The sequence below is a fragment of the Penicillium pulvis genome, assembly GCF_028828015.1.
Source record: "Penicillium pulvis strain IBT 33274 chromosome Unknown contig_1_segment0_segment0, whole genome shotgun sequence".
In the NCBI taxonomy this organism is placed as follows: domain Eukaryota; kingdom Fungi; phylum Ascomycota; class Eurotiomycetes; order Eurotiales; family Aspergillaceae; genus Penicillium; species Penicillium pulvis.
Window position 1 is genome coordinate 1163601 of NW_026643074.1, and position 13001 is coordinate 1176601.

General features: G+C 49.8%; 6 protein-coding genes across 6 annotated transcripts; 2 read left to right on the top strand and 4 right to left on the bottom strand.

Annotated features, from left to right (window-relative positions):
• Positions 1-150: 150 nt before the first annotated feature.
• Positions 151-3684, bottom strand: N7503_003389 (putative DUF814 domain protein; the record flags this gene model as incomplete). Its single annotated transcript, XM_057062936.1, has 4 exons — positions 3615-3684; positions 3494-3562; positions 1843-3422; positions 151-1792 (listed from the first exon to the last, which is right to left on the bottom strand). The coding sequence occupies exons 1-4, from the start codon at positions 3645-3647 to the stop codon at positions 151-153; spliced, it is 3324 nt and encodes a 1107-aa protein (XP_056923851.1). The 5' UTR covers positions 3648-3684.
• A 467-nt stretch (positions 3685-4151) lies between these two features.
• Positions 4152-4828, bottom strand: N7503_003390 (coatomer subunit zeta; the record flags this gene model as incomplete). The annotated part of the gene is made up of 2 exons (XM_057062937.1): positions 4152-4392; positions 4464-4828. 2 exons carry the CDS (start codon positions 4826-4828, stop codon positions 4152-4154), a joined length of 606 nt encoding a protein of 201 aa, XP_056923852.1.
• Positions 4829-5402: 574 nt separating this feature from the next.
• Positions 5403-7382, bottom strand: N7503_003391 (uncharacterized protein; the record flags this gene model as incomplete). The annotated part of the gene is made up of 2 exons (XM_057062938.1): positions 5403-6679; positions 6734-7382. The coding sequence occupies 2 exons, from the start codon at positions 7380-7382 to the stop codon at positions 5403-5405; spliced, it is 1926 nt and encodes a 641-aa protein (XP_056923853.1).
• Positions 7383-8099: 717 nt separating this feature from the next.
• N7503_003392 (60S ribosomal protein eL30) lies at positions 8100-8824 on the top strand. The gene is made up of 3 exons (XM_057062939.1): positions 8100-8224; positions 8280-8474; positions 8536-8824. Exons 1-3 carry the CDS (start codon positions 8192-8194, stop codon positions 8629-8631), a joined length of 324 nt encoding a protein of 107 aa, XP_056923854.1. The 5' UTR covers positions 8100-8191; the 3' UTR covers positions 8632-8824.
• A 289-nt stretch (positions 8825-9113) lies between these two features.
• N7503_003393 (60S ribosomal protein uL16) lies at positions 9114-10421 on the top strand. Its single transcript, XM_057062940.1, has 3 exons — positions 9114-9234; positions 9501-9676; positions 9755-10421. Exons 1-3 carry the CDS (start codon positions 9190-9192, stop codon positions 10197-10199), a joined length of 666 nt encoding a protein of 221 aa, XP_056923855.1. The 5' UTR covers positions 9114-9189; the 3' UTR covers positions 10200-10421.
• Positions 10422-10701: 280 nt separating this feature from the next.
• On the bottom strand, positions 10702-11110 carry N7503_003394 (uncharacterized protein; the record flags this gene model as incomplete). The annotated part of the gene is made up of 3 exons (XM_057062941.1): positions 11017-11110; positions 10811-10949; positions 10702-10757 (listed from the first exon to the last, which is right to left on the bottom strand). Exons 1-3 carry the CDS (start codon positions 11104-11106, stop codon positions 10702-10704), a joined length of 285 nt encoding a protein of 94 aa, XP_056923856.1. The 5' UTR covers positions 11107-11110.
• Between the last annotated feature and the right edge of the window lie 1891 nt (positions 11111-13001).

Sequence of the window (13001 nt, forward strand, 5' to 3'; positions counted from 1 at the left end):
CACCTGCAGCCCTGGAGGGCCTGCATGTTATATAGTACAGTACAACAAAAGAGAAATGTAACATATGGATCCATGTCTTAACACATCTCGGTATCTACTTTACCGAGCTCACAAGAATCTTATCTATATTCAAATCTAGAGCCGTGCTATTTATCTCTTCTTCGAACCTTTCCCACCTCTTCCACCACCCCCACCACCTTTACCACCGCCTCCTTGGCCCTTGCCCTTATCACCACCGCCAGCACCAGCGCTGCCAGCAGTCATGATACGCACCTTGCCCACGGGCATAGTGTTGATGACCTCGGTATCCTTCCACCCCTTAATCAATTCACCCTCCTTTGAGCGAAGACGCTCAGCATCAACACGAGGAATACCCACATCCTCAGCGTGATCCTTTTTGACCTTGCCCGTAGTAGTTTCAAACACCCAACGACCAACGATCTCCTTGACAGCCTTGCCCTTTTTCACAGCACCAGGTTGCAATTTGACCTTGTACTTGTATTTTCCAAGAGCACCCCATGGTGCGCAAACCGGGATAGCAGCTAGAATCTCGTCATCAGGAGTCGGGGTGCCGACAAGGGCTGGAAGCCAGCTCAGGTCTGCGGCTTCAGTGGCGGCAGTTTCTTCATTGTAGTCGTCGCCGCCGCCTTCGGCAAACTCGGCTTGCCGTTTTTGCTCGGCGGCAGCGGCTCGCTCATGCTGTGCTCGTCGTCGCTGTGTTCGTGCTTCGACTTCTTGTTCGTACTTGGCTTTAGCTTCAGCGGCGGCAACTGCCTTGGCAGTCTTGTTCTTGCCAGCTCCGAGGAGACGTAGAGCAAGTTCACGTTCATCATCATCCTGGTGCGCATATTTCGCTGCTGCCCGCTTCTCCTTTGCTCGCTTGCCACGCGTAGGTGCAATGCGGGTAGGTGCTGGTTCAGCTTGGCCTGGTCGATCGATAGGTTTACCCTGTCTCAAGGTACGTCGCTCTCGGACCGAAAGCTTCTCCTCGTCTTTCTCTGTTGGAGCCTCCTGGGCATTGGAAGCGGTTTCTTCGTTTTCTGCTTCTTCTGTCTCGTCTGCCTCCTCGGTGGCCAGGTCCTGGTCTACCTCGGCCTTGACCACAGACTCTAGTTCCTCATCTTTTGTAATTTCATCTGCAGAGTCCGATTCAGGCTCAGTTTCAGTAGACTGTTCTGTTTTGGTAGCAGGAAGCTCGGAGTCGCCACGTTGGAGAGGGTTTCTGGCAGGTCCGTTGGCATCTTCGTCATCCTCTTCTTCTTCATCAGACACATTCTCTTGTTTCTCTGGATTCTCAAAGTTCTCCACTTGATCATTCTGTTCAGGGAGCTCCGAAGTGCTAGAAGGCTGATCTTGGAGTTCTTTGGGTTCCGTAGCCGGGATTTCGCCAGCATCAAAGTGAATCTTGTGGTTCTTCAAACTCTCTTTGCTTATCTGGAACAAAATAGAGAATCCAAGCACGAGCTGCGATGGCGCCAAGAAGTTCTTCTCACCCTTGATCTGGAAAGCACCCGTAGGTAAAATTCCACCACCGTGCTCGGAGATCTTTGAGACCTGGGCCGCGTGCGCCCAATACGCAGCCATGACAGCCTTAGACTCCCATACTACCGAGGTTGCAACGCATAGATTACCGGCCTGGGAAAGTGTGCTTGGAGAAATGGGAGCATCTGGATTTCCAGGGCGGTTTTTGACCACAAATGGCAGTGCGCCATCTAGGTCGGCGTGGATAAAAATATCACCCTTCTTCAGGTACCGCCGGTAGAGCATTTCACTTTGCATGGCATCTCGAGCCCTACCTAGTTGATTAGTAACGAACATGCATATAAAGATATAGAAACATACCCAAGAACGAGGTAGCCTTCGGAAGAAATGAAAAAGATAAATTTTTCGAACCAGAACGGCTCACGGGCCTGTCGCAGAACTTGCTTCTCCTGCTTCAGGCTCTTCTTGAGATCGGCTGTCACTTTCTTTTCGTGGCTCTTGAGGGCCTTGGTAGAAGACTGGGCGGTCCTCTCCTGTTTCTCCGACGCTTGCTTCTTTTGATCATAGTATTGTGAAGCGTTTGCCCAGGGGGTAAGACCAAGGTCGATATCAATCGACAGCATACGCGAAGCAACATCGGCCTTCTTTTGATCCTCTCTTTCTTCGGCCTCCGAGTCGGAATCGGACTCGTCGCTAGATTCAGGATCCTCGTCTTCCTCCTCTTCGTCACCTTCGCCAAGTAATAAAGTAACAGTGTTCTCGTACAACTTAAGGGGCAGCTTGATAATCTGAGCAACTGGATTGCCTCGACTCTGCTCCATCTCAATTAGCCGCGCGATCTCACCCCAGTCCATGCCTTGGGCTACCAAGCCATTTACAGCGTCCATTGCTTCTTGGACGCGATAAACATTGTCTTCGATGGCACCAGCCTTGCGGATATGAAGCTCCTGTACGTTCTTCAAGGCATCAATACGCTTCCGATGTTCATCTCGAACGGCATCCAGCTTTCGCTTGGCCGCTTGCTCTCGCTCGGTCAACCGTGACTCGAGTCGCTGCGATTCCAGAGACGAGAAGTACTCATCAACTGTAGCATTAAAGCGCTCAAACTCCAAGATCTTAAAGCCCGGCTTATCCTCAAACTGACGCGGCTTAAATGGATGGAAGTCCTCATACAACAGTCCTGGAGTCTTCGACCCACTTTCACCATCCGTTTGTGCTGGCACTCGGTCGTCCTCTTTGGCAACAATATAGCCGGCATGACTCCCACCAACATCGAAGCTCTTAGAGACCCTCTCTGCTTCATCCAAGACCTCTCGCACTTTCTGCAGGATATCCGCACTGGCTAAGGCCTGGTCAAGCGGGGTCGCAGCATCAAGCCCCACAACCGCAAACGCATGATCTAGCAAGAGCGGTGGGAACTCAGGGAAACCGTGAGAAAGAGCCTTCCGCAGCATGTCTGTGTTCTTCTTCCTTGTCTTCTTAGGAGCATTGGCCTCTTGAGAAAACAGCGCCTGCGCACTCTCTATCGTCTCGGTGATCCGACTCGACGTGATCTCGGGAACTCCGGCGTAATTCTGCTTATTGGTAACATTGTACTTGATTCCAAGCTTCGCTTCCTCTCCCTCGGCCGCATTGACCTGTCGGAACAATGAAATGATGGTGTGCTCGCGATCGGTCACGATAATATTGCCGCCCGCGAAGAATTCGAGGAACATGTGGTATGCGCCATCGCTGAAGGAGATGTCGATGACTCGGTCAGTACCGATCTGAGCGACGCTTGTGACGCGACGCGATTTAAGGAACTTGCGCAGTCGTGTTACGAAGGGCGAAGGGGTGGTGGCTGCTGTGCGGGAGTAATGTGTGACATGAGTGCGGAAGCCAGAGTCGACAATGAGTTGACGGCGGTGGTCCGGTTTGGCAAATTTGAAGAGAAAGATGCGCTTAACACGCCCAGATTAGTGTAAGCGCTTCGGCTTTCAGAAATTATTTCATGGCAGGGAATTGAACGTACCGAAGACAAGTCGTAGATGTTGGACACACGAAGGCTGACCAGCTCCGACGCCAGCTCCTGGGTGATAACCTGAGACCGGTCAGTGATATGCTTTTGTCCAGAGATATATTCAACCATATACCTTGACGTCTAGCGACGAGAATCTCTGCTTCATCGTGGCTGTAGTGAGTTGTAGAGAGAAAAGGAATTTTCGACCGTGACGTATGCGGGGCAGGACCCAAAGTCGGGCTCTATAATAGGCAAAGCCACCCACTTCTATAGCTTTCTACGGAGTATGTGTTGGTCTATATCTCAGCTATGCAACTAAGAAATAGTAAAGTACTTATTATTGGATTCGTCTTTTTCATTGCAGTCATCAGCGCTTTCAGCTATTGGAAATATTAGCTCAAGCCATAACGGCCGAGATCACACGCGACGGAATGAGGCTTGCTTTTGCAGGATGCAGAACAGAAATGAAAACATGCGAAAGATCTATGATGTCCTCCATCCCAAGAACAAATAAGGACCAACTGTGAATAAAAGAAACCGTATCACGCCAGGGCCAGCCAGGAAAAAAGGGTAAAGAAGGGGAAGGCCAGGCAGTTTGGACTATACTCCACCCGCACCTTACAACCCCGAAGAACGATATTTAGAAAGGGGGAAGCCGGCGCTATGCCCTCTACATCTGCCGCAAGCCCTCGGCCAGACGCCGCTTGCCAAACTCCCATGCATTCATCAGACCTTGTTCCGACAGGTCGATGCTCTTCATGTTCGGCGCATCGGCAGCCGGGGCACGGCTAACTCGCGAAGCAACCATGACAGGGTCAGTCTCGAGGATGATACCGTCGTCGATAATTTCGTCAATGGCAAGGGAAACAAGGTCGTAGTTCTCGACAATGGTACGCTTGTCGGTGGCACCCCTGTTCAAGACTACATTAGCTCTATAGTCTAATATTGGAAGGCCCGCTTCCATATTGCAGACAAAACTCACTTGAACAATATTCCCAGAGCATCACGGAGCGACAGAACCACATTGTAAAGCAGGACCTCGTTCTCATCAGCGCTTCCCACCACGTAGAGCATCACGTCGCTCTCCATCTTAAACACCACGATGCGGTTGTCGTATAAGATCACATCGCTAGTGGATTTGTTGGTCTTTTCAAGAAGACCCTTTTCGAATGCCCGCTGCTCCTTGAGAGTAGGGTAAGGGTTCGCACCGGGGTAATCGGTGGAGTTGGGTGCTGCGCCGGCGGGGGGGTGAGGTGCCGAGTAGTATTTGGCGAAAATCCGGGATCCGTCGTCAGCGGACATGACGAGGACCGCATTGACGGAGAAAAGTGACAAAGGACCAGGCATATTGTCTGTTTGTTTGAGTGCTAGAGGAATGCAATGTGTGGGAGATGTGCTTGTTGATGCGTGGAGGAGCCAATCTGGCCGCAGGCGGAGACGCACTAAAGTTCTTCCGAGGGTAGACCAGAGTACTTTAACAACCCTAGACTTACAATTCAACTTATTCTATTTTAAATTGAAGGACTCACGTTAAAAGGACTGTCAGATCAGAGAGCTTCTTTGAGTGTTATCTACCTATGGTCTAGTCTGGTACAGTTCACCATCTGGAGGAGCACAATATACAAACATTTGATCTATATACCACTCTCTCTGAAGTACTGAGGAAAGGGCACCATGTCTACTTCGACGTTGAAGGCCCAGCTGGCCGTTGCTCCCCCTCTTCCTCATATGAAAAGTCGTTCAAGCATCAATCATACAGTAAAAACAAGTTCAAATTAAGCAAGAGATCACACTCAGTATCCTGGCCATCCGTGACATGGGTCGCATTATGTGCATCACATAAGGGGTATGATAAATATGGTAAAGACAGTTCCGATATCACATCAAATCATCGAGTTCCAGCAGGCGAAACAGAGGCCAGCTAAGGCTGGGTCTGCTCCTCCGGGTTGGCTTTGTTAAACCACGGAATCCAGCTCGCGCGGTTCGCCCTCTTGCGCGCAGCCTCCTCTTCTTCGAGTTTGGCTGCATCGCTCACAAGACGCAGGGGTCGCAGTTTATTCTGCGTCATCACAGCGCCGGTATAATTGGTCATGCCGCTGCTTGAACGTGGAGGGCTGGAGGTTGCTCCCGTTGAGGAATTGTCTCCGAGCATATCACTTGTAACGCTTGGGGAGCTGCTACGTCCGATATAGTCTGGTTGGCTGGACATGGACGGCGCACGACTCATGCTAGATACGTAGCTAGGAGTTCCTGAGAACATGCTCTGGCGTGACCCTGGCCCCATGGCTGTAGGGCTCATTGGGCCACCGGAGTTTCGTCCGCGGTACATCGCACCTACAACAGAGGCAGCACTCGGATCAACCTGCTCGGACCGGGCGCGACGATGACCTGCCCTCATTGACTGAGCGCGAATTGGAATACTGGGGGCAGTGTCCGGGTTCTCGTTTGCATTGGTATGTGGGATGGAAGGCGGGGGCATCATGCTGGTCGGACGAGATCGGGGCTGGGGCTGAGAGCGAGGGGGGTGGCCCGAAACAACAGATTTGGCCCGCTGCAGGAAGGTCTGATTTGCCTGCTCGTCCTTCTCAGGAGGTGTGGGAGGCAATTCTTTCTCACTGCCTGCTGCTTTATCGCTCTTGGGTTCATCGTCATCATTGCGATCCAGAACATGCTCAAAACCGTCATGCTGTAGGACACGGCTAATTATGCGCTCAATGTAAAGTGTCAAGGCTTTGTTTTGGTCCTTGAGGTTCTTTAGCTCTCCGTCAACCTTGCGTATCGGGTCTCCTTCGGCGGCTTCTTCATCCACAGATTCGAGCTCGTCAGCCAAGGATCCTAGCCCGCCACTGGAACTCTTTCCAGGATGAACATCTCGCATGAAATCGCCCTTAGTGAAATCGCCGGTAAGGGTCTTTTCACTGAGTAGCAATTGGTAGCTTTCATTGTCTTCCATAAGGCGTGCATTAGCCATGCGAGCATCCAAAAGCTCCTTCTCTAACTCGCGCTGCTGGCCCCCACCTTTATTCTCCATCTCCACAAGTTTGATCTGTGACTCTGCCAGCTCCAGGCGCAGCGATTCAATCAACTTATCTTTCTGGAGGAGAAGGTTGGAATTATTGCGGGAGGGGCTGCGCTCGAGTTGGGAGGAGGGGGCGAATTGAGCATCCAGGTCCGGGGAGGCTCGGTTCCGGAAACTTGCTATGAGTTGTTAGCCTTCGGAATATCAAGAATATCAAGAATATCACATCTTACAAGATCGTGAGACTTGGTGGCGGTCACCTTCAGTATTGATGCGCATATCTTTCTGCGCCACCGCTCCCTTCAGGCGCTGGATGGTGGCCTGCAATTCTTCTTCCCGGCTGGCCTGTTGCTCCTTCTCCTGCAGCATCGCGTTCCGCTCCTGATCATGATTCTGTTCCATATCCCGGATTTGACGACTCTGCTCCCGGATCTCACTGCTCAAAGTCTCAATCCGGGTGTCTCGCTCATGAGCTTGATCTTCTAGCTTGCTCTGTTCACTAATCGCTTCGTCTAAGCGCATTTGCAGGACGCCAAGTTGCTTTTGATACTGCTCGGAGGCCGTCTCGGCTTTCTGGAGTTGCTCCCGCAGCTCCTCGATGAGGGCCGCATTTTGGGCCCGCGCCTCCTCCTCGGAAGGGTCGTTGGAAATCCGTGGGACGTTGGACATGCTCAAATTGGATCGGCCGGGTTTTCTCGCAGCGGCACGGGCAGAAACAGGGGTCGAGTTTCTCAAAGAGGGGGAACGGTTGTGACCATTACTCGCAGCGCTGGGCGAGCGTGCATGTCCTCGTGTGGTGGACCCGTTGGCTGGGTGCGGATCTGCGGGCGATGATTTGCTGGAACTGCCGGGGGTTCCAGGCTTTCGAGGCGTTGCTGACATTGTGCGGGGACCCAGGGCCCAGAAGGACTAGGCTATGTATATAAAGAAACAAAGGGTTCTTGCAGCCAACTCAGCCAAATCAGATGGTTGATTTGGTCAGAATGGGTGTGAAGGGTTGTGTAAGGTGTATCAATGGGCGGTCAAAACGGGTGGATCTGGTGGAGATGAGTGGTTGTATGGAACGAAGAATGTAAAACTGTCAGAGGTTGATTGCCTGCCACATGGCGAATGGAAGCCAAAGAAGCACCGAAGACAGCTCTGTCTGAGCGCGGATTGGAATGTTGACAGCAGAGAGATTGGAGGGCCGATTGCAGGAGGCCTTGAACTTTTTTTTTTTGGTAGGAATGCGGGTGGAGTCCCTTACTCAGGTACCTAAAAATACCAAAGTAATAACTACCAAAGTAGGTAAATGGGGGCTGTTACATATGGGGAAGAAGTGAAAGAGATATTTATACAATGGGAGTATCGGGATTTAAAACGATTATAGGGACTACGAGGAAGAAGTAGGTCATATTACCCAAGACGATGCATAACATCAAAGACAACAATCGGGCTGCAAGCATGTATTATTACGAGATGGAGATTACGGGGTGAAAAGGGTGAAACATACGGTTGCCTGGGGTGTCCATGTTGTCTGACCCGTTTTTAGTCTCACCGCCGGATCGGTACAACTGTATGCCCGTCCACACATACAGATGATTGCTTCAGATCCAAATCCGGAAATGTTCTTCATCAACGATCACGCCGGAGCGCATCCTTAATTACCTCATATCTAAATTTGAAGTTCGTTAAGAACTTCAAGCGCTGAGATGGCCCCCAAGTCTAAGAAGGGTTCCGACAATGTGAGTTACTCGGCTACAGATATTCCGTGATATCAAAAGCTAACAAGTAGTCTAGGTCAACTCCAAGCTCGCCTTGGTGATGAAGTCTGGTAAAGTCACCCTGGGTGCTACTTCTTGCATGAAGACTCTGCGCTCTGGTAAGGCCAAGCTGGTCATTATCGCTGCCAACGCTCCTCCTCTGCGCAAGAGTGAGCTCGAGTACTACGCTATGCTGGCTAAGACCCCTGTCCACCACTTTTCGGGTAACAACGTAAGTTTGGAAAGACAAATGGCTCGCTCTATGGCTAAATTAATACTAACTACTTAAATAGATTGAGCTCGGTACCGCTTGCGGTAAGCTCTTCCGTTGCTCGACAATGGCTATTCTCGACGCTGGTGACTCGGACATCCTTACTGGCACCCAGTAAATGGATTGACTTGGGGCAATTGGTGACGGTAGATTTTGGTTTGGGATTTTGTGCTGTGACCACTTAACTGGAGGATCCACAGCGCATATGAAGTATAAATATCAACTTATGATCCATAGCAGAAAGAACCAACCAGACATCTACAAGGGGAAGAGTCAGCGGAGATGATCCGTTTGATATTGACGATGATGGGGAAGCATTTACATCCTCGTCAATACCAGATCAATTATCTTTCCTCACTTAGACCTATAATCCGATTGACGTGATTTTGACTACCAAGCTTACATGTAAACCCTAATAACCCCGTTATCGTAGGCAAGCCGTAATGCTCAGTAATCAGATTGCAGTTGAATCATAAAAGTGGGTCCCTCGGAGAGTTATGTGATTGGCCCGCTACTAGGGCTTAGGGCTCTTCGCCACATCGCTGCTTGGAAATCAAACAATCCCGTGACCCGCCGGGCACTTTCTTCTTTTCCCCTTCGGCCCCTCGACACCAACCGACACTCAACTATCCCCAGTTCGCAGGAAGTGCAGTCCGCCTAATTTCCAGCATTCAAGATGGCCCGTCGTCCCGCGAGATGTTACCGTTACTGCAAGAACAAGGTGCGTTGCCGATTTTCGATCTCTTGAATTTTGTGTGCGGAAGCTCGGTTGTGGGGGAACACTGGAGGGAATACTGGAGGCACACCATGATCGCATCCAACGGCGAATCACAACGTTCGCGAATTTGGTGACTGGCTTCAGATTCCCTAGGGGACTACGCGTACTGCTGAAGGAAAAAAAATCTTTAGCAGACTTGGGATATTTGAATATGGGCACATGAAGTTACGGCTTGGCAAGTTCGATCGCTAACATGCTTCCCCCTACAGCCCTACCCTAAGTCCCGGTTCAACCGTGGTGTTCCCGATGCTAAGATTCGCATCTTCGATCTCGGTCGTAAGAAGGCCAACGTGGACGACTTCCCTACCTGTGTCCACCTTGTCTCCAACGAGTACGAGCAGCTGTCTTCCGAGGCTCTCGAGGCCGCCCGTATTTGTGCCAACAAGTACGTCTTATCTCCGCACCGTCCGACCGACGATCCGATTACCCTCGACCTGTCAAAGATTCTAACAATTTCACCTAGGTACCTCGTGAAGATCGCTGGTAAGGAAGGTTTCCACCTGCGTGTCCGTGTCCACCCCTTCCACGTCGTCCGTATCAACAAGATGTTGTCGTGCGCTGGTGCCGATCGTCTGCAGACCGGTATGCGTGGTGCCTTCGGTAAGCCCCAGGGTGTTGTCGCCCGTGTGAACATCGGCCAGGTCATTCTGTCCGTCCGCACCCGTGACTCCAACCAGGCCACCGCCATCGAGGCCCTCCGCCGTTCCATGTACAAGTTCCCCGGTCGCCAAAAGATCATTGTCTCCAAGAACTGGGGTTTCACCCCCGTTCGTCGCGAGCAGTACGTCGAGATGCGCGATGCCGGCAAGCTCAAGCAGGATGGTGCCTACGTCCAGTTCCTGACTGGCCACGGCAAGATCGAGGACAACATGCGCCGCTTCCCCTCTGCTTTCGCTGCTGAGGCTTAGATGGTTATTGGTTGATTCAGAATACGAATTCAAGAACGAAAAAATTATTTCCGGACCTTATAACCTTCTTCCTGTTCTTCCTGTCTACCACCTACCTTGATATCTCGTGTCTCAATCGCAATGGAGTTTTCCATGGGTCATCTTGATCTGCTTCATTTTTTTGTGTAGCTCTCTTCTTGAACGTAATACGGAACATCCAGGCCATCCGCTTCCCCTTCATGGCGAGGTAAGCGGCGAACCAGGCCAGTACAACTGCTTAGTCTGATCAGCAGAGCTTGTGCTATTGAGCAACAGTTTCTAGGCCCTGCGGAGTCTTAAAATTGGTTCCCTATGATCTGCCCTCCTACACATTCACCTGGAAGGAATATGAGAATGGCCTAGACCCAAGTCTCGTCTATCGGATCATGTGCTACACTACGAGAGGAACTTATTGGACTTTGAAACCCCTCTATTGCGTAATATGTATCATTGAAGTTAAGACATAGTTTATACAGCGGCCCGCCTAAGCATCGGAATCATTGTTGTTGTTACAGCGCTCTTGGTGTAGTTTTTTCGCCACTATCAACGTCAGCTCTACTCAAAATCACACACAGCTGTATACGATGACATACTTGTCAAGTCATCGTCTGTACATGAATCTGTCAAGCACGTTCCAAGCGTATCCATGAAGGGTTTACTCGGGCAGGTACAAGTGTGATCCCACTGTGAGGAGCAGCCAGCCACCAAAGCGGCCTCGTTCAGGCAGGTGTTCTGGTTTTCCGGAGCTGTCAGTATGCAGTCTTAATATTGCTCGTCGGGCTTATCTTGGAAGACTCACAAGGCAAACGCTGGGAGAATCGTCTGTTCGTTCGGCAACGGCGAAGAAGGCCAGGAATGTAGCAAGAGGAACGTAGATGGAGAGCTTCATCTTGTTTGAAGGATATTAATATATTAACGGGTATGATTATAATGCAAACTTTTGAGAGTATGATCAAGAGTGAGATATGAAGCGATAAGGAGGGCCATGGATGGGCATTATATCTTTGATCTTTGGTGGGGCTCACATTCCATACAAGTTGATGGTAGTATCGGGGAGATCAACCCTGGTGCCAGGGTGATGGCCGGTATGAGATCACACCTTGGAAAGAATGTGGGAAATAAGATTCGAGATATAAGATTGGATCCAAGAGATAATGATCTTCGAAAACATTTAAAGGGATTCTTGCCTCTGCCACTATCGTCATATTATGCAGGGCATGTCGATATGGACATGATTCTGAGCACTTGAGCGGTGGAATCGCAGCCCACGGGTAGTCAGGGCTATCCATTGTTTCTTTTGCCACCGAAAACACCCTGTCTGCCCTTCGAAATGTTGTTATGTTGCATTAGACCTCGATTCTAACACTGGCGTATGCCAACTGGTCCTGTAGCAGACGGCATATTGTAGCGATTGTGTGACGCCGTGTGTATCATACCCAGTCTCACCAAATATTACTCTTAAGTTCCAATCGCAATGATTCTGATTGAAATATTTTCGATCATGGACAAGACAAGTGGCGTGGGGTTGCAGGCTAATTATAACAACCTTGGGAGTTGGTTAGGGCAGAATGTCACTAGCCCGATTTGGGGGTTCAACATCCATATCGGAAAGTACAACTCCGCCAATGTCAACAACATCAAACTCTTGAAACACTGGGAAGGTCAAATTCATTGGACTATTTCATGCCATGCAGAAATGAAGGTGTGGATAAATTACTTGGAATAAACATTTATGAGAAAATACGTTATTTTTCAAAGATGAATGAATTCATATAAACAAAGGCGTAGTATATATATACAGTATACCCAGCTTCTAAAGATGAGTCGACTCAATCAAACTCTTGGAAGACCCTTCAATGTTATACCTATGCATGCACACAATAGTATCGGATCAGCAATATGAGCCAGTCATATACGAAATTCTAAAATTTCACCACTAGAATAGGACCTCGGGATCGTAGTAGATTGGAACACCATCTCCATCTGCATACCACCCCCACAAACCAAATCTACCAGCAATCTGCCCAGAGGCTATTGTAGAAAAGAGAAATGCAAGTTAGTTTTGACAGCAGGTGTAAGAATTGGTGACCAACTACAAGTAGATGTGGTGAGAAAGCGATAAAATAAGAATGGGGTAGGGCCGCCCCAGAGGCAGTCCCTTATTTGAGGAGGTCATTGGATTGAGTGAGACCAGGGGCTATCAAACCGGATTATCTTTTCATCTGGAGAAAGGAGAGGTCTAACACAAGGGTTTTGGGCAAGTGATATCCGAAGGTAGGAACATACAGGGCGTTAGATTGGAAGGGCAAAGTGTACTTGTGGCGAGCAACAAGGTTAAAAGGTGCGAGTAGTATGGGCTCTTTCATACTGAAACACCCCATTCTAGTCGGCTATACAGCTTTTCCTACAGCATCTGAATAGCAAAGGGGATGATGAAGATATTGCAGATACTGGTCATGCATATTTTGATGCTTGTAACTACGCAGAGGTTTGTCGACGACGAGTCGATATGGGTTCCTCGTTTCCCGTTCCTCGGAGCAAGTAATTTTTAAATCACCATGGGGTCCAAAAGGAACAAGGAACACTAAGACTGACTTTGGATGTCCAACGTGTAGAGTCTTAATGAACGACGGTCTACTTACAGTCTTCGATGATGGGGCAAGCACCTGATGTAGACTTCTGTGCCCATTGACGGCACCATCCAAACTATCATTCAATCTCAACCATATTATACAGCTTCAGGCGGCAGTATCTTGTGGAGGTCAATGTCAAATCACCTATTGA

Bases quoted from the DNA above. Each gene is read 5' to 3' on its own strand.
- N7503_003392 (XM_057062939.1), top strand. From the start codon at position 8,192: ATGGCCCCCAAGTCTAAGAAGGGTTCCGACAAT. The intron at 8,225-8,279 runs GTGAGTTACTCG...CAAGTAGTCTAG, and splicing joins CTAAGAAGGGTTCCGACAAT to GTCAACTCCAAGCTCGCCTT. The intron at 8,475-8,535 runs GTAAGTTTGGAA...CTACTTAAATAG, and splicing joins ACCACTTTTCGGGTAACAAC to ATTGAGCTCGGTACCGCTTG.
- N7503_003393 (XM_057062940.1), top strand. From the start codon at position 9,190: ATGGCCCGTCGTCCCGCGAGATGTTACCGTTACTGCAAGAACAAG. The intron at 9,235-9,500 runs GTGCGTTGCCGA...TTCCCCCTACAG, and splicing joins ACCGTTACTGCAAGAACAAG to CCCTACCCTAAGTCCCGGTT. The intron at 9,677-9,754 runs GTACGTCTTATC...AATTTCACCTAG, and splicing joins GCCCGTATTTGTGCCAACAA to GTACCTCGTGAAGATCGCTG.